This window comes from Moschus berezovskii, chromosome 6, assembly GCF_049115385.1.
Source record: "Moschus berezovskii isolate FMDL1 chromosome 6, NW_MosBer_1.0, whole genome shotgun sequence".
NCBI lineage: Eukaryota > Metazoa > Chordata > Mammalia > Artiodactyla > Moschidae > Moschus > Moschus berezovskii.
Genome location: NC_142465.1, coordinates 79,517,063 through 79,540,449, shown reverse-complemented (window position 1 = coordinate 79,540,449; position 23,387 = coordinate 79,517,063). Strand labels below are relative to the sequence as shown.

The 23,387-nt window shown below is 56.0% G+C and overlaps 1 protein-coding gene across 1 annotated transcript in view; it reads left to right on the top strand.

The window, feature by feature from the left end:
- MYH9 (myosin heavy chain 9) overlaps positions 1–22,904 on the top strand; it is an 88,236-nt gene extending 65,332 nt beyond the window's left edge. The window contains exons 16-41 of the mRNA XM_055396450.2: positions 1,104–1,297; positions 1,610–1,731; positions 2,741–2,810; positions 4,606–4,766; positions 5,616–5,724; positions 6,739–6,870; positions 7,327–7,533; positions 8,078–8,215; positions 8,823–8,946; positions 9,200–9,371; positions 10,156–10,368; positions 11,434–11,578; positions 12,823–13,029; positions 13,197–13,301; positions 13,569–13,721; positions 14,796–15,044; positions 15,176–15,388; positions 15,525–15,737; positions 16,025–16,186; positions 17,427–17,555; positions 18,431–18,519; positions 18,621–18,744; positions 18,946–19,154; positions 19,825–19,933; positions 20,038–20,210; positions 21,355–22,904. Coding sequence (XP_055252425.1) covers positions 1,104–1,297; positions 1,610–1,731; positions 2,741–2,810; positions 4,606–4,766; positions 5,616–5,724; positions 6,739–6,870; positions 7,327–7,533; positions 8,078–8,215; positions 8,823–8,946; positions 9,200–9,371; positions 10,156–10,368; positions 11,434–11,578; positions 12,823–13,029; positions 13,197–13,301; positions 13,569–13,721; positions 14,796–15,044; positions 15,176–15,388; positions 15,525–15,737; positions 16,025–16,186; positions 17,427–17,555; positions 18,431–18,519; positions 18,621–18,744; positions 18,946–19,154; positions 19,825–19,933; positions 20,038–20,210; positions 21,355–21,487 — 4,055 coding nt within the window. The 3' untranslated portion in view covers positions 21,488–22,904. The remainder of the gene's footprint in view (positions 1–1,103; positions 1,298–1,609; positions 1,732–2,740; positions 2,811–4,605; positions 4,767–5,615; positions 5,725–6,738; positions 6,871–7,326; positions 7,534–8,077; positions 8,216–8,822; positions 8,947–9,199; positions 9,372–10,155; positions 10,369–11,433; positions 11,579–12,822; positions 13,030–13,196; positions 13,302–13,568; positions 13,722–14,795; positions 15,045–15,175; positions 15,389–15,524; positions 15,738–16,024; positions 16,187–17,426; positions 17,556–18,430; positions 18,520–18,620; positions 18,745–18,945; positions 19,155–19,824; positions 19,934–20,037; positions 20,211–21,354) is intronic.
- Positions 22,905–23,387: the final 483 nt, after the last annotated feature.

The window sequence follows — 23,387 nt, the reverse complement described above, 5'->3', positions numbered from 1 at the left end:
TGACTTTCAAAAGCCACCCAGTCCCAGGACACCTTTGGTGTGGGGCCTGCAAGAGGTGCAGTTGCCTCCCTTTTTAACTGAGGAATTCATTGGGTCTATCCTCACTCCTGGCTTCCCTCTTGAGCAGCTGTCTTTTCTGTTGCTTTCAAATAAATAAGAGATCTGGCCACAAAGGAATAAGAACCTGACTTTGTCATAGAATTAACTTTTGCATCCAGCAATGGAAGTCTTCAAATTTAATACTGGCTCTGGTGTAAGCCTGACCTCAGATCACTGGCCACTTAGGTTGGGCTTGTTTATCATTTGGTTTTTGCCCGGGAGGAGGCGGTTCATTTCATTGTTCTGGGCAGGAGCCACAGTGGTGAGGGCTGCTTCCTTGGAGGGTTGGTTTAGATGAGAAAGACTCGTGATCTTGAAGACCAAGCGAGACCTGAGAGGGAGAAGGATCCTCAGCCTTTGGGGTGGCTGTGGGCAGTGGTGGTTCTCTGGAACTCTCTGCCCTGGCACCGTGCGTGTTGCTCCAGGCCCCTGATGTAGAGAGCTCTGCATGGGGGGATTGCTGACAGAGAGAGGGTGGGCCAGACTCCCACAGGCAATGGCCGAGGAGCTTTAGAGCTCCTGCCTTCTGACTGAGCCCAGTGCTCTCAGGTAATGGTCAGTGTGCGTTCAGGATACTGGTCTGCTTTTTTCAAATGACTGAATGGACTGTTGGGTTCCTCTCTGTCAAGTCTGCACACCTCCTCAGAGCCAGGCTAGTGGACCAGCTCTGCTCACTCCTCCAGAATGCATCATCAGCTCTTGTGTCTCTGGGTTAGCAGCGTCCCAGGGTGGCTGAGATGAGACAGTGTGGAGTCAGCCTTCATGAATGCACTTCCCCACTTTGCGGCTCTGCAGTCTTTCCAAACCCTTTCCTCCTCCCTCCTCTCTGCTCACAAAGTCACCTTTGCTCTCAGCCTTTGGAGATGACCGTAGCCTGCTTTGTAAGCTCCAAGTAGAAATGGCCTGCCTTTCCGTAGTCTCCTCTTTTTCTGATCAGATTGGCCTGCCCCTCTGCCCTGGCCCGGACTGCTGGGCACTCATGTGCTCTTGCCTGCTCTTCCCAGTGGACCGCATCATTGGCCTGGACCAGGTGGCTGGCATGTCGGAGACGGCGATGCCCGGGGCCTTCAAGACACGCAAAGGCATGTTCCGCACGGTGGGGCAGCTGTACAAGGAGCAGCTGGCCAAACTCATGGCCACGCTGCGGAACACCAACCCCAACTTCGTCCGCTGCATCATCCCCAACCACGAGAAGAAGGTACGGCTGCTTGGTAGTGTGGTGCGGGCCGCCCAGCCCTTGTCTGTCTCCCTGAGCAGAAAGCCCTCGCCCGTGGTACACAGAGCCCTTGGTTCAGTCACCCTGCGGGGTGGCTTGGGCACTCTTAAGGTACAGCCTGCCCATAGAACCTGTGTTTCTGCCTCTCAGACCTGGATCATGTAACTGAGCTGTCAATACTATGGGTAGGTGGGCGGTGACTGCTCCTTCCCGGGGGGCATTTGTCCTGTTGCATCCAGAGGGGCCTGCCCTCATCTCCATCAGGAAGAGCACCTGTATGGATTTCTTCCCTAGGCCGGCAAGCTGGACCCCCATCTGGTGCTGGATCAGCTACGTTGCAACGGGGTTCTCGAAGGCATCCGGATCTGCCGCCAGGGCTTCCCCAACCGCGTGGTCTTCCAGGAGTTCCGGCAGAGGTGAGTGGAGAGCCTTTAGTGGGGGAGCCACTTCCTCATCCACACCGAGCTGGGATTCTCTGTGCCACCCTCCATGTGTGGATGGACTTCCTGTTTTGTTGCTAAAATGAAAGTTGTCTTGTTGGCTTCCGCCCCCAGTCACTGTGGGGGCCTGATGCTGTTTGCTATAATTAGAGGAGCTCTGAAAAGACATTAAAGGAGGATCAGCTGGAGCCTTGAGTATTAAAAAAATCGATAGAATTGGATGTCTGCTGTGTGTGCAGAGAGGGCACAGTCGTGACACCGGCCTATTTGCCTAATGACGTGTTTAGCCCTGGTTGCTGTCTATTGCAGCCCTCTGGTTAATTTCTTGGACCACCCCGTTGATTAGCGGTTCTCTGCAGCATCTCAGGAGAGACGGGCCTGGCCGTGTTCACCAATTGTGGTCTGTTACATAGAGATTGTTAGGAAAACGTTATGTAGCAAATGGTTTTCTTTTTGTACTCAAATATGCCATTTATTTCGTTTTTTTTTTTTTTTTGGTAACAAATATGGAGGACATGTTTGGAAGTGGGAAATGGTGGCTTTAGACATATCTTGATTTGATTTTTTTTTCTGATAATGCCTGAACTCCACATATCTTTCTAATCATGAGGTCATGAGGCGTTTTCTGATTTGTATCAGATGATATTTGTAAAACTAGACATTTAATTTCAAAAACTTCTGGGGCTAAAGACGCAGGTGTTGGTTAGCAGTTAGTAAGCCCACTTCAGAGCTCACCCATAAGTGAATGAAACAGTCTGACATAAGTTTCCATTCACTTTCTGGAAAATGCCAGGCCTTCCTCGTGCTGTTCAGCCTCAGGAAAGAGCAGGATATGATTCACTGAGTGTCCCCTTTCCCTCAGACACTCTGTGGAAAGAATCCTACACCTGCTCCACTGTAAGGGCGGCCCCCGTCTCACAGATATTCCAGGCCACGTAGAATCCGAGCAAGGGGTGTACTGACCTGCCGCCCTTTTCCTCCGCAGATACGAGATCCTGACTCCAAATTCCATTCCTAAGGGCTTCATGGATGGGAAGCAGGCGTGTGTGCTCATGGTGAGTGGGCTCTTCTGGTGGGTGACGTGTGGCTGATATGCACACCCGAGCGGCCAGTGCCCACGTGCCAGGTCAGGGCCCTTTGGACCTGTCGATGCCTGTGCTCTCCTGTTCCTCCAGTGAGCCTGTTCTGGTTCTGCCAGGTGCACTGAACATCAGGTGATCAGGATGGTGTGTGGGAGTGGGGAGGGGAGGAGGAGGCCAGAGCTCAGATAGCAAGGCTGTGGTGTGAGGCAGAGACCCTTCTGGGCACATTTGGTTCTTTATTGCTCCCATCTCCTCTGATCTTCACATGGGGCAGCTCCCTGCCAGGGCCCCATGACTGGTCCAAAGCTAGCAGAGTCTGAGTTTCTGGCCCTTTCCTCTCTTCCCCGCCACTGGCCAGTGTTCGACGGGCAGTGGGCACTGGATTGTGCTTAGTGAATGAAGGCCCTGAGATGACTCAGTGGCCACGCTGGGGCTCTACCTACTCGGTCATTTTTCGGCTTTGCAGGCAGGCATCTGGCTGGGTCTCCTGTGTCCACGGTCAGCAGCCAGCACCCCCTGCTTTCTTTGCTTTGCATCTTTGCCAGAGAGTCAGCAGAGGATGGGCTGGGGTGGGCATCGGGGAGGAAAGAGAAAAGGGAAGAAAAATTCAATACCACCTTTGTTCAGAGCAGCCCTGTAAGGGACAGGGAGGTGGAGCCTAGAGAAGGAGGGAGGAGACACAGGTCTCTGCTCTGCGATGATTGTCACCCGGTGGAAGGGAGGTGTGAAGGATAGAGGTACACCCCTAGCTCGTGTCTGGGCCAGTGTTTCTCCGGAGACTCAGCTGCTGGCCAGTGAGGGCTCTCCCCCTTTAGACATAAGCAGGTCTCCTCCGTCCAGCTCTGTAGGGAAGACTGTTGGCCAGGTTCGTCATGAAGGAAGGTGGGGCACCCAGCAATGGCTCTGCCCTCCCTGGCCTGCCCTTCTCCCAGGGCCTCTTCCAGACCTGCAGGGCCTTTCGTTGGGCATCAAGGGCTCTAGATTCCTCTTACCCTATTCAAGGCTCTGCCTCTTGGAGCTTGTTCTAAATCCCCTCTCTCCCAGGCAAACAGATGGACAGAGAGACTGTTACCAGTGGGCTTAATAAAAGAGCCTTGTTACTATACCGAAACAGCCCTGTGATGGGAACGACACATTGCCTAAAGCTCATTCAGCAACGGTCCCACGTGTGACCCCATGCTCAGCGCCTTCTGTGCCTTCTCTGGTTTCATTCCCTCAGGTCTGCTAGGAAGGAAGTGCCATTTATTTGCTTTGTTAACTTATCTTTTAATTAAAGAAACCATTATTTCCATTTAACAGCTGCGGAAATGTGGGCCCACAGAGGTTAAGGCCTGGGGTCACCTAGTTAGTATTTGATCCTGGTCTGAGCTGGAGCTGGTGCTGGGCCTGGAGAAAGCAATGATGCTTGACCACCTCTGCTCAGGATGACCTGACTGGGTGCTTGTAGAACCGGCCTGTAGTGAGGGGGTGGGGCCGAGAAGAAAGAGGAGACCTACAGGGTCCCTTTAGGGCTGAGCTCCTGTGTTTCTCTGCAAGTCTGACTCCTTACCTGCCCCTTGCTGGCCCCCACCTTCCCCCTCCCGGCGTTTCCCTAGCCCCACTTTCCCTGCACCAGGAGAAGGCTGCTCACGGAGCAGCACGGCCGATCCCTGCTCCAGGCTCCAGGCCCCTCCCCCGGCCCCAGGCCCCTCCCCCGGCCTTGGCCTTGCTCCGGGGCTCTGTGGTGGTGGGGGTGGGTCATGGTCAGCAGCCGGCTCTCCTCCTCTAGATTAAAGCCCTGGAGCTCGACAGCAACCTGTACCGCATTGGGCAGAGCAAGGTCTTCTTCCGGGCTGGCGTGCTGGCCCACCTGGAGGAGGAGCGGGACCTGAAGATCACGGACGTCATCATCGGCTTCCAGGCCTGCTGCAGGGGCTACCTGGCTAGGAAGTGAGTCCCGGGAAGCCCACACCTTGCTTGGGACCCCAGCTCTCTTATAGCAAAGGGCACTGAGGAAGCAGGACCTGGGTGCCCTCGTGCTGGCAGGTGTCCCCCGGGGAGGCCACATGGCTTTCCCTGCCTCCCTGCTTCCTGGGTTTCTGCCTGAGGTTTAAAGTGAGCAGGCAGGAGTGGTGACTGTGTTCAGATTTTCCCTCCAAGAAAACCCCTGCCTCCCACTGTTCCTCCCTGTGTCCCTCCTGTAGGGGTGACACCCAGAGCCGGCTGTTCCCAGAGGACCCTGAGCTCCCGGGAGGAGGTGCCTTTGAGTCCCGGCAGCTCCTGTGGGGTCAGGGGCTGACTTGTGCAGGATAGTGGGTGGGGCTGCTGCACCTTTGCCCCTTGACTCCTCTGTGTCTGGGCTCTGGGGTATCTGTTCTTGCCTGAGCTCTGAGTGTTGTGGAGAGAGCATGAGTGTGGGTGTTTGGACAATTGGACATTTGCAGGACATGAGCTGCTGACGTTGTCCCCTCAAACAAAGCCCCAAGACTGTGGGTGGCATGAGGGTGGGGAGCTGCAGTTGACAGGTGGCCTTAATGACCAGTGGTTACACTTGACTCTGTAGCGACCTCACTCACCCTTCAGTGAAGGAAGGTGGCTGTGACCTTGTCCTCGTCACCTCTGCGAGGTCACCTATAGGACTCAATCCCAAGCCAGCCTCCTTCCCCCTACATCTATTTTGAAGTTCTCCAGGGAGGGGTTGGTCCCTCCAGAAAAACCCCCAGGAGTGAGGTCAGGACTGTGGGCAGGGAGGTTGGCTAGCCCCGCCTGGAGGCGCTGACCATGACCCTCGCCCCACAGGGCCTTCGCCAAGCGGCAGCAGCAGCTGACGGCCATGAAGGTCCTGCAGAGGAACTGCGCCGCCTACCTCAAGCTGCGCAACTGGCAGTGGTGGCGGCTCTTCACCAAGGTGGGTCTGGAGGGGCTCCGTGTGGCACAGGGACGAGCGGGCCTCACGCTGGCCTCCTGCGGGGCTCAGGCCCCGGGGCTGGCACTTTGCCTTTGTGTCCCCAGGCCCAGAACTTGAGCCCAGGGTGTTCCTGCCCTGTGGGGTCTAGAGGGGTGTGAGCTGGGGCGTGTGTCCAGCGTGGATGGCCGAGGTGCTGTGGGGCTGGGCTGGGGCGGCTCCAGGGGCAGCTCCTGGGATGTCAAGGCCCCGCCTGCCCACCGAGGCCCCGTGTGGTGACAGTGCCGCCCACCCAGGAAACTGCGGTCTGTACCCGGTGGCTCGGTCCTCCCTGGCCTTTACAAAACAATTCTCTTGTATTTTAAAGTTGGTCAGGCTACTTTTGTTTATGGTACATAATTTGTGGTAACTGCAAAATACCATACCAACACAAAGGATAAACAAGAAAGTAAAAACTCACCTATAATTCCTTCAACCTTGAGCCAACATCAATATTGAATAGATGTTTCAATATTTATTCTGTTTTTTTTTTTTAAACACTCCCATTAAATCTCTGCTGTGTAAACCATACATCTTCTTATATAGCTGAGCTTTTTGACTTGTGTAAACAGTTTTTTTTTTGCGTTTTACATTTAAAATTTTTTCATTAGCATGATTTTTTAAAAGTCAGCATACTGTTCCCTAGAGACGTTTCATAAGTTATCTAGCTACTTTTCCGGCGGTGGATCTTAATCTCTTTGCTAAATTTTCACTGTTGTAAACAATGCTGTCCTGAATGTCTTCATGCACATACAGGGCTAGTTTCCCCGAAATGTAATTAGTGGGTCAGAGGCCTATGGCGCATAGCACCAGATTGATTTCCTGAAAAGCTGTACCTGGGTGCACCTGCTCTGCCCGGTGTCCTGCCTGCCCCTTGCTCCCGTGCCCTGGTGCTTCCCCAAGTGAGGGGAAAACCCCCAGCTCTCAGCCTAGACTGGCCTTTTGCCCTGAGCTTGTCTCCTCCACCTCCTCTCCTAGGTCAAGCCGCTGCTGCAGGTGAGCCGGCAGGAGGAGGAAATGATGGCCAAGGAGGAGGAGCTGGTGAAGGTGCGGGAGAAGCAGCTGGCTGCTGAGAACAGGCTCTCAGAGATGGAGACCCTCCAGTCCCAGGTGGGTGTCTGCAGACTCTGCCCGCGTAGTCCTGCCCCCTGCTGGCCACCAGGGTTACTGCTTAGCTGCTTCAGTTGTGTCTGACTCTTTCAACCCTACGGACTACAGCGTGCCAGGCTCCTCTGTCCATGGGATTCTCTAAGCAAGAATCCTGGAGTGGGTTGCCATGCCCTCCTCCAGGGGATCTTCCCAATCCCAGGTTCAATCCCTGGGTTTCCTGTATTGCAGGCAGATTCTTTATCACTGAACCACCAGGGAAGCCCCAGTAGACAAAGCATAAACTTGGTATTGAAGGAAAATCGGGGGGTAATTTCCTCGATGCAGGTTGTGATGTTTAGACATGCCTGTCAGCTTAAGCATCCTGAGATGGAACCTGTGCTGGGGACCAGCTCTCCCACGGGGACAGGCAGCCCGCAGGCAGCTGTCAGAGCTCACATTTCCCCCGGGTTCCTGCAGCTCATGGCTGAGAAGCTGCAGCTACAGGAGCAGCTCCAGGCGGAAACAGAACTGTGTGCCGAGGCTGAGGAGCTCCGCGCCCGTCTGACAGCCAAGAAACAGGAGCTGGAAGAGATCTGCCATGACCTAGAGGCTAGGGTGGAGGAGGAGGAGGAGCGATGCCAGCACCTGCAGGCCGAGAAAAAGAAGATGCAGCAGAATATCCAGGTGCCTGGAGGAGGGGCCGGGCTGGACCCAGCAGGAGGGTGGGGGACAGGGTGGGTGGGGAGCAGGGACATCCCAAGTGCTGTGGGAGGACAGTCTCTGTCCTGGGGGCAGCCTTGGGGAGGTGTTCTCTTTGAGGCAGTTTTTTTGTTTGTTTTTTCTCTATGCTATGCGTGGCTTGTGGAATCTTAGTTCCCCAACCAGGGATTGAACCCTGGCACTTGGTAGTGAGAGCTCAGAGTTCTAACCACCGGACTGCCAGGGAATTCCTTGGCTCAATTTTTCTGACACGTATCAGGTGTCCATGAGCACTGCCCCGCTGAGCATTGAATCCGATTTAATTCCCCTCCTCTGTACTCAACTCTGGCTGGTCTGAGGAGCTGAGGGTGGACTCTCACTAGAGGAGGCCCCTCAGAACACATGACCCTGTGGTGGAACTGGGACCATCCCCAGTTCTTATCCCCACACCCCAGTTTTAAATATGCGACCCCACACGTGGGCGCTGGGCCCCGCCTGTCTGCTCACAGTCGCCCTGGCTTCACGGCAGGAGCTGGAGGAGCAGCTGGAGGAGGAGGAGAGTGCCCGGCAGAAGCTTCAACTGGAGAAGGTGACCACTGAGGCCAAGCTGAAGAAGCTGGAGGAGGACCAGATCATCATGGAGGACCAGAACTGCAAGCTGGCCAAGGTGAGGCTGGTGGCCGGGCCCCTGTCAGCGTCTGCCTGGCCACGGATGATAGCTGGGAATCACTTTAGAGGAGTGGGAGAGACACCGTCAGGATGCTGACCTTCATCTCAGGAGGATGGGGGTGGCCAGCTTCACAGCGCAGGACGGCGGTCCGGAACCCTGCAACGTGGGGAGTAAGTGGGCTGTTGTGGAATTAGGACTCCATTGGTAGCCACACAAAGCAGAAAGTGAGAAGAGCAGGGGCACTTTAGGGGATGAGGAGGGGTGAGGTCACAGGCATAGAGAAGGTCGCACCCTTCTGCCCCAGGTTCTCTCACTGACACTCAGCATCACCTGGAAGGTCTTTACCTGAGCAGGAAGGGGTAATGCAGGAAAGGGCTTGGGCACCCCATTTATGGGTCCCAAGGAAGCTTACCCAGCTGTTTCAGAGGAGCTAGTGACGTTAAAAATGATCCTTTTGATTTGGGAAATCCTAATGCACTTGACCAGGTGTTTATGGCCCTGCCCCTCCATTCAGACCTCAATGCCTGGGTGAGTTGTGCTTGGGGAGACCCATTGCCTTCAGCACTCAACTAACTTTAAGCTCTGACCCACCCTCGCATCCCAGGAGAAGAAGCTGCTGGAAGACAGAATAGCCGAGTTTACCACCAACCTCATGGAAGAGGAGGAGAAATCGAAGAGCCTCGCCAAACTCAAGAACAAGCATGAGGCGATGATCACCGACCTGGAGGGTAAGTGGCGGGACGCAGGGACTGCTGGACTTGGGGTTGCCGGGGCACCCACCACTTGAGGACCAGCATGGGCCTCGCTGCCAGGAGCTGGGGTGGCAAGCAGGTCTCCCGAGGCCTGTGGCATCCAGCCACTGCCCTCCAGACGGGGGACACGGCAGCCGCTCCCTGTGAAGCCTGGTGTTTTTTGTAAGATTTGAAGACAAAGAGAAGCCTCTGAAGACTCTGTTGGCTTCTCTCTGCTCTTCCTTCTCAGAACGCCTGCGAAGAGAGGAAAAGCAGCGCCAGGAGCTGGAGAAGACCCGCCGGAAGCTGGAAGGAGACTCCACCGACCTCAGCGACCAGATTGCCGAGCTGCAGGCTCAGATCGCCGAGCTCAAGGTGCAGCTGGCCAAGAAGGAGGAGGAACTCCAGGCTGCACTGGCCAGGTGAGGCTCAGAGCGGCAGGCCGGGTGGCCAGTGCCTGCGTTCTCAGCAGGCTTCCTGCTGTGGTTCTTGGTGCATCAGTGAACTGCGGGCATGCACCTCACTGTTGTCTGGGAAGCTAGTTTATAGCAAAGCGTTTCCTGTTCATGGACAGTGCAGTCCGGGCTTTTTGGTCATCTGTAATCCCTCCCAGAAGTCATAGTCATCTACAATCCTATCACAGCATCCAATCACAGCAACTCTTTCTTTTATAAAATTTCATGGCTACAGGTGCGCTTTTTAAAAACAGATTTTATTTGGGGGTGCGTTTTTAAGTTAATAAGAAAATTGAGCAAAAGTTGTAGTGATTTCCCAAGAACCCGCCATTAGCAATGCCCCCACAAGAGTGATACATTTGTTACAACTCATGAAGCTGCTCTGACATTCAATTATCACCCTAAGTCCAGAGCGCTTTTGTGTTTCTGCTTTTGTTGTAATTATGGACTGTAGCATTTTATTTCCTTTTTTTGTTTTCATTTAACATTTCAAGTTTTAAAAAATGTTTAAAGCACTGAAGCTTAATTTGGAAAATGAAATTTTTCCTCTATGAGGTTTTTGAATTCTCCAAGTAGAATAGCCCTTAAGTCTTCTGGATGCCTCAGTGTCTGTGCCAAGGAGAGCTCCTAAGGGGCTATGATTGTCACCACCAGGAGTGGCCTCGGCCACACCTCTCTAAGCCTCTTCTGCAGACTCTAGTCTCTGAAGGGGACAGCGACCTCATTCTGACGTTGGTGCTCTCTTTGGCAGAGTGGAAGAAGAAGCCACCCAGAAGAACATGGCCCTGAAGAAGATCCGGGAGCTGGAATCTCAGATTTCGGAACTCCAAGAAGACCTGGAGTCTGAGCGTGCTGCTAGGAATAAAGCCGAGAAGCAGAAACGGGACCTCGGGGAAGAGCTGGAGGCTCTGAAAACGGAGCTGGAGGACACGCTGGATTCCACGGCCGCACAGCAGGAGCTCAGGTGTGCCTTGGAACTGACTGCCTGGTCACTGAGGAGGGGGTGGTGGTGCAGGGAAAGGGGAGCCCTGGCCTCAGGTGTGCCTTGGAACCGACTGCCTGGTCACTGAGGAGGGGGTGGTGGTGCAGGGAAAGGGGAGCCCTGGCCTCAGGTGAGCCTTGGGGCTCACTGCCTGGTCACTGAGGAGGGGTTGGTGGTGCAGGGAAAGGGGAGCCCTGGCCTCAGGTGTGCCTTGGGGCTCACTGCCTGGTCACTGAGGAGGGGGTGGTGGTGCAGGGAAAGGGGAGCCCTGGCCTCAGGTGTGCCTTGGGGCTCACTGCCTGGCCACTGAGGAGGGGGTGGTGGTGCAGGGAAAGGGGAGCCCTGGCCTCAGGTGAGCCTTGGGGCTCACTGCCTGGTCACTGAGGAGGGGTTGGTGGTGCAGGGAAAAAGAGGCTCTGGCCTCAGAGGGGGGACTCCAGGGCCTCTGCACACACACAGTGTGGCCTGTTGTCATGGGGCCTGGAAGTTCCGGGAGATAGTGAGGGACAAGGAGGCCTGGTGTGATGTAGTTCATGGAGTTGCAAAAAGTCAGATGTGACTTAGTGACCAAGCAACAAGAACAGATGGAAGCTGATGGTGCCTAAGCAGCTTCTCCCTAGAGCTGAAGAACCTGGCTTGGAGCTGGGCTTAGGCAAGGGTGGGTTTTAAGGCTGAAAGCCTACAGAAGCCCCTACAAGGCGTGTCTGTGGGGACTTCCTGGCTCTCTGGTGGTTAGGACTCTGCTCTTCCACTGCAGGGGACATGGTTCCATCCCTGGTAGGGAAACTAAGATCCAGCATGCTTTGTGGTGCAGCCAAAAATAAAATCTTATAAATTACTCCTGGCTCCCCATTGTTACTTTTTTTTTTAAAGGAGAGAAAAAATGTGTGTTGTGGGCCTGCGCTATAGGACAGACAGCTGAGGAGGGAAGCCAGCAGGCAGAAAGCTGCCTGGAATGGCCAGTGCTCCCCACCGGACTCTCTGTGCAACCAGGGCAGCGTTGCTTCTGGGCCCTGGCCTCCCTCCAGAAGGCGTTTCTCTTTTCAGGTCCAAACGTGAACAGGAAGTGAACATCCTGAAGAAGACCCTTGAGGAGGAGGCCAGGACCCATGAGGCCCAGATTCAGGACATGAGACAGAAGCACTCGCAGGCCGTGGAGGAGCTGGCTGAGCAGCTGGAGCAGACGAAGCGGGTGTGTGGGCCCCCCGGGACTGGCTCTGAGGCTCGGCCACTGTGGGCTAGGGGGAGGGTTGGGGGGCCCTCGCGTAGTCCAGGCTCCAGCCCTTCCTGACTGTGACTCGGCGGGGCACACAGGTCCCTCTGTGCTTCAGTTCCCCCTCTGTCAGGGAAGCGAGTGAGAGCCCATTTCATACGATTAGTGAGAGCTGGAGTTGGTAACATGTGGCGGTGCATAGTCAGTAAGGGCTCAGGTCTTGTTATTACCATTGTTATCCTGTTCAACACCTGCCAGACCACAAAGCTTCATGGAATTGGAGTGACTCTGAAACTGAGGTTTCAGAGGGCCATTGGGTCCCTTTTCTGAAGCCCAGCCCTTCTCTAGAACACCTCCAACCCGTGGTCAGCTGGACTCTTCAGGGAGAACCCTGGGGATGTTGACCCGGCTAGTTTCTCAGCGAGGGGACTGTGACCAGGCAGTTCCTGAACAAGACCAGTCCTGCCTCCTGAACAAGACCAGTCCTGCCTCCTGTGGTTTTCAGCTCGCGGCCACCCTTGTTGGCAGCCCGAGAAGACAGAGGCTCTTCTGCGTGGCAGCCTGTACAATGTTTTCAGAAACATGCCTTGTCCCTCTGTTTCCCTTGACTTCCTCCTGGTTCTGGGCAGGTTGACTTTTCCTCTAGCTGTTTTCACCCAAAGAGCTTTTGCATGTACTCAGGGTCCGGTTTACCCTTGAACTTGCCTTTGATAGTGTGACTGGCTTGATATAGAATGGATTGGGATTGTGTTTGTTCTCTAAACTTGGCTTTTATACTTTTTGGAAGAACATTTCAGTGTTACGGTGTACATCAAATCTCCAAGAGGCTTTCCTGAAAGTCTTAACTATGAACAGTTATAATTTCCCTCAGCCTATAATAATGCTAAAATCTTAACATCAGCAATGACAATGTCTTGCCCTTGGACATTCCCTGCGCCTTGTGTGGGAGGCCAGACAGGGATAGTTTGAGAGCCGGGGGAGCCGCAGAGGTGAGGCCACGCGCCAGGCATCCTGTTCCAGCTGGGTGATGAGTCCACATTAGGCCTGAGCCCTCCAAGTCCATGGTCCTGGCCAGCTTGCTGCCCCCTGGACTTGCCCAGTGTCGCTTTTGCTGCACGGCAGCAGATTCTGGGTCTGGCTTCACCGGTGCTTTGGTGATGTTGGGAAAACCAGCCTCATGTCACAGGCTCCCCCTTTTATGTCTTTGCTTTCTCTCCTCGCAGGTGAAAGCCAACCTCGAGAAGGCCAAGCAGACCCTGGAGAACGAGCGAGGGGAGCTGGCCAACGAGGTGAAGGTGCTGCAGCAGGGCAAGGCGGACACCGAGCACAAACGCAAGAAGGTGGAGGCCCAGCTGCAGGAGCTTCAGGTGAAGTTCGCCGAGGGAGAGCGCGTGCGCACGGAGCTAGCTGACAAGGTCTCCAAGCTGCAGGTGAGCCCCCGCTGGACTGCCTGGGCCCCTGGCCTGCTCTCTCTCTCTCTCCATGACCTGGCTCATTTGTGAGCCCACCGGGGTTCAGCCTGTGGCTGAGAGAGCCGAGGTGGGCCACGAGAAATCCTGGTCAAGCTCATGGGGCTTTGTTTCCCATCCACGCACAGGTCGAGCTGGACAATGTGACGGGTCTTCTCACCCAGTCGGACAGCAAGTCTAGCAAGCTCACCAAGGACTTCTCTGCTCTGGAGTCACAGCTGCAGGACACGCAGGTAAGGGCAGCGATGGGCCCCCCGCAGCTGCCCTCATCCTGGGAGGACCCTGTGCCCACATGGCGTTAGCTGCCAGGCCTCTGGGTCTTCCTCACAGTGTCCTCCCCAGCGACCCCAGGCTCTCTGGGACCTCCTGGCTCCCCGCCAGATCTTTGCCGGCTGCCCTCTGAATCTGGGGCCTGCTCCTGTCTCCCACCGAGAGCATGGGGACCACAAGGCCCCAACAGTGTGGGTCCTGAGCCCTGGACCCCCTTGTCCCCTGAACAGGAGCTGCTGCAGGAGGAGAACCGGCAGAAGCTGAGTCTGAGCACCAAGCTGAAGCAGGTGGAGGATGAGAAGAACTCTCTCAAGGAGCAGCTGGAGGAGGAGGAGGAGGCCAAGCGGAACCTGGAGAAGCAGATCTCCACCCTCCATGCCCAGGTTCGGAGCTGGCTGCCCTCAGATTGCCCCGGAAACGGTGGTCGGAGCCTGCGGGTTGGGGAGCTTCTGGCTGGGTAGCCACCTGAACCTGGAAGCACAACCAGGCCTCCCCAAGCTGGTCGCCCTCCTTCCGGGAGTTCCTGCCCTCCCCAGAACAGAGCTTACTCCTGGGGTCCCCAAGGAGAATTCAGGGATCCGTGAACTTGACTGGAGTTCATTTCACCAGTCTCCAGCTGACCCTCAGCGTCCTGTTCCCTTACGAATGTAGGCGACAAGCCGTGATGGTTGCAGCGCCTGTGGCCTGTTGGGTAGAAACCACTGGTTATTGTGTCTGAGCTGAGGCCAGACTTTGGGAAGGTCACTGCGCTCCTCGCTGCTCAGGAGCCTGCTCTCTGCTGTGCTAAAGAAGCACACTGGTTACTGAACCACTGTCTTAAAAAATACCTGGCAACTGTACTCTTTACGATGGTTTCTTGGTAGTCCTACGTATTTCGCTTTATGCCTGTTAAAGCATCGTCATGGAAAGGAGGCCGTGGTCTTCTCTAGACCCTCAAGGGATCTGGGGCCAAAGATAGATGGAGAGCCATCTTGTGGATCCTGTCTTAGAACTTAAATGCGCCCGAAGAGCTGCACCAGCTCAGGGGAGGGCGTGGAGGCGGGTCCACATCTGGGTGGGGACAGGGAGCGCGTTCCTATGGTGGCAGCTGTGTGTCCAGGTGGGAGGAGGGGGCTGCAGGATGGACACCCGTGGGCCAGGGATGCCAGGCTGCTGCCTGGGAGAGGAGAGGGATGGAGGAGCCCTACTCTGGGCCTCAGTCCTGCTACAAGTGGCTGGTCAGGTCAGGGTTGAGTGGCCTTTCCAAGCTGACCTGCGTGTCCACCTGCCTTGGGCTCCATGTGCTAGACACCTGCACTCTGTGGAACGTCCCATTTCCCTGGTCCCAGAGAAACAGAGAAGCAGCTGGGGAACTGTTTCTGTAACTGAGTTGGCGCCCTGTAACTCTGCTCGCAGTGGCAGCGCAGCCCCCGGATCAAGTGCCAACTTGATCCTCCTCACTCCTTGCTCCCACCCAGGTCACCGACATGAGGAAGAAGATGGACGACAGTGTGGGGTGCCTGGAGACAGCTGAGGAGGCCAAGAGGAAGCTGCAGAAGGACCTGGAGGGGCTGAGCCAGCGCTATGAGGAGAAGGTGGCTGCCTACGACAAGCTGGAGAAGACCAAGACCCGGCTGCAGCAGGAGCTGGACGACTTGCTCGTGGATCTCGACCACCAGCGACAGAGCGTCTCCAACCTGGAGAAGAAGCAGAAGAAGTTCGACCAGGTGGGTGCCATCAGTGCATCAGTCCATCCTCCCGTCCATCTGCAGACTCCCTGCCTCGGGCAGAGGCTGTTGTCTGTCAGGCTCTGACCCTTTCCAAGAGCTCGCACTCATGGTGCCCGCCTGTCCCCCAGCTCCTGGCCGAGGAGAAGACCATCTCCGCCAAGTATGCGGAGGAGCGTGACCGGGCGGAGGCGGAGGCCCGGGAGAAGGAGACCAAGGCGCTGTCTCTGGCCCGGGCGCTGGAGGAGGCCATGGAGCAGAAGGCAGAACTGGAGCGGCTCAACAAGCAGTTCCGCACCGAGATGGAGGACCTCATGAGCTCTAAGGATGACGTGGGCAAGAGCGTGAGTCCCGGAGCCCGCAGCCGGCTCTCGGGGTGGGGGTTGGCCTCCGGACACCGAGTTAGGGCCTCACAGACACTGCTCCGGGGACCTGGGGGCCTGGCACCCCTCTGGTCCTGACCGGGACCCCTGGCGACAGGTCCATGAGCTGGAGAAATCCAAGCGGGCTCTGGAGCAGCAGGTGGAGGAGATGAAGACGCAGCTTGAGGAGCTGGAGGACGAGCTGCAGGCCACCGAGGACGCCAAGCTGCGGCTGGAGGTCAACCTGCAGGCCATGAAGGCCCAGTTCGAGAGGGACCTGCAGGGCCGCGACGAGCAGAGCGAGGAGAAGAAGAAGCAGCTGGTCAAACAGGTGCGGAGGGCCTGACCGCTCCCTGGGCGGAGGCGGGCAGGGGTGCCTCAGAGTTTGGGGGCTCCTTTCTCCTCCCACTGGTCTGTGGGAGTGTCCTCCACGCCCTCGCGTCCTAGTTCTCTGCCCGGGGGTTAGTGACCCCTTTACCAAGGTTTTATGGTCAGTAATCCTCACTGTCCCTGGAGGCCCTGTGGACTCCCTGGGACTGGACCAAGCCCACCTGGGCCCTGAGCTGAGGCGGTGTCTATGGGTCTGTCCGGCCCCCTGAGCTGTTGACACCTCCCCAGGTGCGGGAGATGGAGGCCGAGCTGGAGGATGAGAGGAAGCAGCGCTCGATAGCTGTGGCCGCTCGGAAGAAGCTGGAGATGGACTTGAAGGACCTGGAGGCCCACATCGAGTCGGCCAACAAGAACCGGGATGAAGCCATCAAGCAGCTGCGGAAGCTGCAGGTGAGCTCAGGCTGGTCTGATCCAGCCGCACACGGCAGCGCTGGGTCCAGCACGGGGCTGGACAGTGCTGGGCTGGCCTGTGCGTCCTGGGAAGTGCCACCTTGAAGGTGTTGGGTGTGGCACAGTGTAAAGAATCTGCCTACAAGGTGGGAGACCTGTGTTCGATCCCTGGGTAGGAAAGATCCCCTGGAGAAGGGAATGGCTGCCCACTCCAGTATCCTTGCTGGAGAATTCCATGGACAGAGGAGCCTGGTGGACTACAGTCCATGGAGTCACAGAGTTGGACACGAGTGAGCGACTTAACACTACTACTACCACACAGATGGAGACCCAGAGGCCGAGTGGAGACAAAATGTTACAGTCAGAAGCAAGTTTGCAGTAGTCAAAAATCGTTGACTTCACATTAAACAAAGAAACAAGTGTAAAGCTAAAAGTGCAATGGCGTTATAGTCATTTAGTCACTTAGTGGCAGTTTTCTAGAATAAGCCAGACATGACTCAATCCAGCGTTAATGGACAGTGACAGGTTTCAAGCTGATGAATCAGTGCAGCCGTCCAGAAACAGAACACATGCTTGGCCTTGTCAATAATTAAAAATAACAAGTTGAAAAAACAACCCAGCTCTGAGATGCCTCATTATACCCCACAAACCAGCAACAATAACACATGTCAACATCTGGTGCTGGCAAGGTCGTAGGCCGTAGATGCATTCATGGTGGTAGTTTAGCTGGTACCACCTGGCCACACACAATAAGGCTTGTACCCTTGGGCCTGGGGAATCCCAGTTTTGGATTTACCTACAAAAGAAAAGGGGAGAAAAAAGTATTTCCCAACCTCTTTAGAGTTAAAATGAATCACAGGAGAACAAAGGACATAGGCTTATGTCTTGTGGTTGGGGCTAACCTGGCAGATAGCCCTTGATCTGGAGCATGGGATCCAAGTCAACCAGAAGTGGTAGAAAGTAAACAGAAATGCAACTGGACTAACACACACCCAGGGCCTAATGCTGCCACAGGTGTCCTTTGTAAATCCTAACGGTCAGAAGACTGTCAGTGGTGTAGAACAGAGACGCTTTGTCTGCAGTCCTGCCCTTTGATAACTGTGTGAGCCGAACATGGGCGCAGGCTGAGAACCAGCCACTGGTCCCTGTTGGTGAGGTGTCTTCTGGGCTGGGGGCGGGAGTGGGTGGTGCACGGGAGTGGCTGGGGTGGTGGTGCCAACCTTCTCTTCCCCACCCCCAGGCCCAGATGAAGGACTACATGCGGGAGCTGGATGACACGCGTGCCTCCCGCGAGGAGATCCTGGCGCAGGCCAAGGAGAACGAGAAGAAGCTGAAGAGCATGGAGGCTGAGATGATCCAGCTGCAGGAGGTGGGCTGGGTGCAGTGTGCCCTCTGACCAGCAGGTGGCAGCCCAGAGCCTCCACTCACCAGCCTGTCACCTGGGAAGGCCTTGAAAAATGGGCCAAGCTCCAGGCGTGGGCAGGGCTTGTTCCTGTTTTCTGAAAGGTTGCCCTGCAAGGTTTCATTAAGTTGGAAGGCTCCCTGGTGTGATTAAATTGTGTGTGGATTAAATTGTCACCATTTGGGGCCGACTCCCTTGCACAAGAAGGGACTCTGTGGTAACCACCACTGCCCACTGTGACTTGGCACCTGGTGAGCAGGGAGCCCTCCCAGAGGCTTCCTGAATGTGCCCTGGCGGCCTCTTGCCTCATGTAAGGCTGGTTGTGAAACTATTCCCCAGGCTCTAGGCCATCTTCTGCAGAGAGGATGCTGGCAACCGAGTTCTGCTCCTGGCTGGGCCAACTAGCCAGGCTTCCTGTCCAGACTGGCTGTGCCCTCCTGCGCATGTGGGTTTCTGGTGAGGCTGCCTCAGGCTGAAGCCCTCTCCCCTTCTGGCTTTCAGAGCCCTGGCACCCTGGCCTTAACTCACGTCTTTGTCCTGTCGCCCCTGCTTCCTGTCTCGTTGGAAAGCAGAGGGACCAGCCTTCCATCAGGCCAGGGTGATTTCTTATTTACTACAACACCCCTGGCTTAATTTTTAGCACTTAGATAATGGGGACTGTGTAAACATATGGTGCCTAAGCTGTGACCTCAGAGAGGCCCATGAGAATGGGCTTCATGGAGGAGGCAGGCCTGGGAAAGGGGTTTGAGAAGAAGAGGCCAGGGGCTCAGAGAACTGGGAACAGAGCAGGGGGCTGTCGGCTGTGGGGACCCCCATGGGTCACGTTCTGGGTTCCGTGGCAGGAGCTGGCAGCTGCCGAGCGCGCCAAGCGCCAGGCCCAGCAGGAACGGGACGAGCTGGCCGACGAGATAGCCAACAGCAGCGGCAAGGGGTGAGCCGGGGCAAGCGTGGTGTGTTCCGCTGGGGGAGGTGGTGGGTGTGGGGGCTTCCCGCTCCAGCTTGGCCACTCTTCCCTTTTTCCACCATCCCCAGCGCCCTGGCGTTGGAGGAGAAGCGGCGGCTGGAGGCGCGCATCGCACAGCTGGAGGAGGAGCTGGAGGAGGAGCAGGGCAACACGGAACTGGTGAACGACAGGCTGAAGAAGGCGAACCTGCAGGTGGGCAGCTAGGCCTCCCTCCACACCGGGCCCCCCAGCAGAAGCCATCCGATGCTTCAGGGAGGGCAGCCTGTTGCCTGCACTGGCTCCTCGGTTCCTCTCTCAGGGGTCAAGTTGCTTCCAAACCCTTCCCATTGGGCAGGAGGGTCTGGTGATGAGGGCCCCCGCCTTCCTTGAGGTCACCAGCCTTTCTTCCCACAGATCGACCAGCTCAACACCGACCTGAACCTGGAGCGCAGCCACACCCAGAAGAACGAGAACGCAAGGCAGCAGCTGGAGCGCCAGAACAAGGAGCTCAAAGTCAAGCTGCAGGAGATGGAGGGCACCGTCAAGTCCAAGTACAAGGCGTCCATCGCTGCCCTGGAGGCCAAGATCGCACAGCTGGAGGAGCAGCTGGACAACGAGACCAAGTGGGTGTCCCTCGCCCACCACCCAGAACCATCTGCGGGCCTCTCTGTGCCCATCCCTGACGCTGTTTCCCCCCATCCTAACGGGGCTCTCATCTTTATTCCTGGGGCCTTATGCTAGGGCTTTAGAGTTTGAAGAGGAGCCCATGGCCTACTTCTAAAGTTGGGCTTGGTGACTCTCTCAGGGCTGAATCAGAGAGGTGGTGGTTCCCACTTCCTGGGCAGCCCATCTGTGGGCTCAGCAAGACAGACTTCTTTACGGCTGAAAGTGAAAGTCACTCAGTCGTGTCTGACTCTTTGCAACCCCTTGGTTTGTAGCCCACCAGGCTCTTCTGTCCATGGGATTCTCCAGGCAAGAATATTGGAATGGGTTGCCATTCCCTTCTCCAAGGGACCTTCCCAACCCAGGGATCGAACCCAGGTTGTAATGGGTGTCAGTCATTCTTTTTTTCTAGCTTTATATGCTCTCTGAGATGTGTCATTTCCTTGAGCCTCAGTTTCCTCATCTGTGAAATGGGGCTAATCCTAATGCCTTCCTAAGAGCATTGATCAAGGCCTCCCTACAGGGGACAGGCCAGTGAGACCCAGACATGAGTGGCCCAGTTTGTGGATTTGTCCACTAGACCCTCCAAAAGAGCGGGTCCCCCTGAGTCACTGTGTTTATGCCTCGCAGGGAGCGCCAGGCAGCCTGCAAGCAGGTGCGTCGGGCCGAGAAGAAGCTGAAGGATGTGCTGCTGCAGGTGGATGACGAGCGGAGGAACGCCGAGCAGTACAAGGACCAGGTGAGTTGGGCCGGAGCAGGGCCCTGCCCCGAAGCAGCTGAGAGCAGGGTGGACCGCCGGCATATGGAGTCCTGACCTGGGCCCCTGGCCTTGCGTCTCTCCAGGCGGACAAGGCATCCACCCGCCTGAAGCAGCTCAAGCGGCAGCTGGAGGAGGCAGAGGAGGAGGCCCAGCGGGCCAATGCCTCCCGCCGGAAACTACAGCGTGAGCTGGAGGATGCCACTGAGACGGCGGATGCCATGAACCGCGAGGTCAGCTCCCTCAAGAACAAGCTCAGGTGAGCCCCGCCCCCTCACCCGCCCCGCCCTACTACGTGACCCTGTCTCCTCCAAAAAGTTCCTTTGTCCTGAAAAGCAAAATTCTGACCATGAGGCTCTTGTAAACTCAGTCCCCTTTCTCAGCCCTGTCAGTGGGCAGGGCACTTACTGACACCAGAAAGGTGCTTTTCAGAGAGCCCTTCCTGGTTCTCCGGCCTCCTAGGCTGTAGCCCAGCCTTTTGAATAATCTCTCTGGGTGATTGATTCCCATCCTGCCTGAAAAGTCTGTTCCTGTCATGGTCCTTAAACCTGATGAGAACGTTTTCAGGTTTTGTGAACTAGAAGTTGCTCAAGGCCACCCAGCCAGTCCCTGGCACAGCTCAGGTCAATCTTCCAACCCTGATCAGGTGGAGAGGGCTGCTTGGCGTTTCTCAAAGAAGTGTCCCGATCAAGGCAGCATGAAATGATTGAGGCAGAGGGCCTTTTTGGTCAAGATTCTCATTGTTGACCTCCTTTTCCCAGTGATCCTTTTTATTTTTTAAAGCATAAAAGCAACAGTCTAGTCAGTGTGTACGTTGCTGGCTTTCTTATCCGGGACTGGAAGAGATGCCTGTTAGTGTACATTGTGCCCTGTCGGCCTGTGTCTCACGATGTCACCCGTTTGGTACCAAGTGTGACCAGAGGGTGGTGTTTTGCAGAAGTGGCTCTGTCTGCTCTTGATTCTCCGTCTGTTGTTTAGTTGCTCAGTCGTGCCCAACTCTTTGAGACCCCATGGACTGTAGTCCAGCAGGCTCCTTTGTCTTTGGGATTCTCCAGGCAACAATACTGGAGTGGGTTGCCATTTCCTTCTCCAGGGGATCTTGCCAATCCAGGGATCGAACCCGCGTCTCCCATATTTCCTGCACTGGCAGGCGGATTCTTTACCACTGTGCCTCCTGTTAATCAGCCCCTATTACCTGACAGTTTTTTGCTGGTGTTTGGGGTGAAAGCAGGAAGCTTCAGTCACCCCCTTATTGTGAGGCCTCTTGTCCCGCCCCCGAGGCCCCGCCATTGCATCTTCCCGTGGGATGTCAGGAGCTAGTCTTCCTCTGACGTTGCTTTGAAACACATGAGCTGTGCTGTGGCACCTCGGCCAGCCCTGCTAACCGCTGCCTCTGCCCCCAGGCGTGGGGACCTGCCATTTGTTGTGCCCCGCCGAATGGCTCGGAAAGGTGCCAGTGACTGCTCGGACGATGAGGTGGATGGCAAAGCCGACGGGGCTGAGGCCAAAGCTGCCGAGGCCAGAGCTGCCGAGTAACCGGCTCTTCTTCTCCTGCTGCCCGGAGACGGACATCAACGACTCCGCCTCCCCTCCCCAGCCCCCGCAGCACCCCCTCCTCCCTCTGGGGACTGCTGTGACTGTGACCCCACCTTGTCCCCCCCGGCCAGGACCTCAGGCCCCCCTCACCACCCCGCCTGTCCCCCAGGTCTCCCTGAGGGTGTTCGGCTTCCTCTGCTGCAGCCCCCCTGCTCCCCTCCCACCCCCACCCCGAATCTGATACCAAAGAATCAGGGTCCTGGGCGCGGGCCCAAGGACAGAGTGGCCAGCCGGATCTCCCGCCCTCTCTGCACGGAGTGCAGATGGTGAGGCGAGGCGGGCAGGAGCAGGCCTCCGGGGACGGGCGAGAGGGTTTTCTATGAATCTATTTTTCTTCAGACTAAGGAGTTTCGCTAGCCCAGCGCCCCAGAGGAGTTGCCACCTCCCCCTGCCTCCGCCACCAGCTCCTCCCTCTCCCTCCCTTGCTGTTGGCAATCACACTTGGTGACCTCACATCCCCTGCCCCACCGGCCCCCCTGTCCCCGTGGACTCTGGGTGGCCCACCATGAGCAGACCCGGGGGCTCCACCTCTGTGCAGGGCACAGGATCTGGGGGCGGGGAGGGAAGGGCCTTCCTCCCGACCCCGCTGGGCAGCGCCACTGTCCCCTTCCTGCTTTTCAAGTGTCTCAAGTGCAATGATGACCCCTTCCCCTCTGTGGCCCAGAACAGCCCATCCCTGCCGCAGCGGGGCTGTTGGGCCGAGCAGGCGGGGCCCAGGGGCCAAGCTGGAAAGGCCAGCAGTGGCCTCTCCCAACACTCTTGGGGACCAAATATATTTAATGGTTAAGGGACTTGTCCCGAGTCTGACAGCCAGAGCAGTGGAAAGGGCCAGGACTGGGGCCCGAGGGTAGTTGATCAGCACGGTTGACTCAGTATAACTCAAGATGCTGCCGTCTGCACAGACATTTTTAAAAGAAAAAGAAAACATGGTTGTCTTTTCTCCCTCTCACTGTAATAAGTGATGAAATTCACAGTCTTTGTCACTGCCTTTCCTTCAGAAGCACGTCTAGGAGAGAATAGCCTGTCCTACACTGGTCTACACTGGTGGCTGAATTTCCTTGTATTCCTAAGTATTTTGTATATGCTGCATTTAGACTTATGGCAAAGAAGGCATTTTTTTTTTTTTAAGGAAACAAACTCTTAAGAAATCATGAAGATATATTAAAGCTACATATGCCTAAAAAGCTCTGAATTCAGGTCCCAGTTGCTGTCACAAAGGAGTGGACAGGACTCCCACCCCGCCCTTTTTTATATAATGAAAGTGCCTTAGCATGGTTGCAGCTGTCACCACAACAGTGAGCTGGTTTCCAGGCGTTTTCCACTGAGCGTCACAATAAAAGAGATCCTTGTGCTACGAGCCACGTGTCTGGGCTGTCTGTGAACTGCAGCAGGTGGCCTATAAGGCGCTGTATCTGGGCCCCCTGGAATGGACTGCACTTTGCTTCTGCAGCAGGTACCTCCTCTGTGCGATTTCTGGAAGCTTCCAGGAGTGCAGCACGGTTGGGGCCCAGGCTTTAATAGGGGGTGGTGGTCATGCAGAAAGGCAGGTTGGCCAGATTCAAGGATGCTACAAGTGTCTCATAAATCTTGATTCCTTTCAGTTTCTGAGCACCTCCTACGTGCTGGACACTGAGCTGGCTCCGGGGCTAGAGAGGCCAGCTTCTCGGAGGTTCCTTAGTCATTAGACAAGGCAAAGCCTGCCGCTTGGAGGTTCGTCCCGGGGCTGTAGAAGCAGGAATGAGGGAGTTGGTGCCTAAGCCTGTGGGTGCTGGGGCAGAGGCTTTCCGTAGGACTGTCAGCTTTCGTTCCTTCATTCTTTCAACAAAGGCTGAGTGTAAAC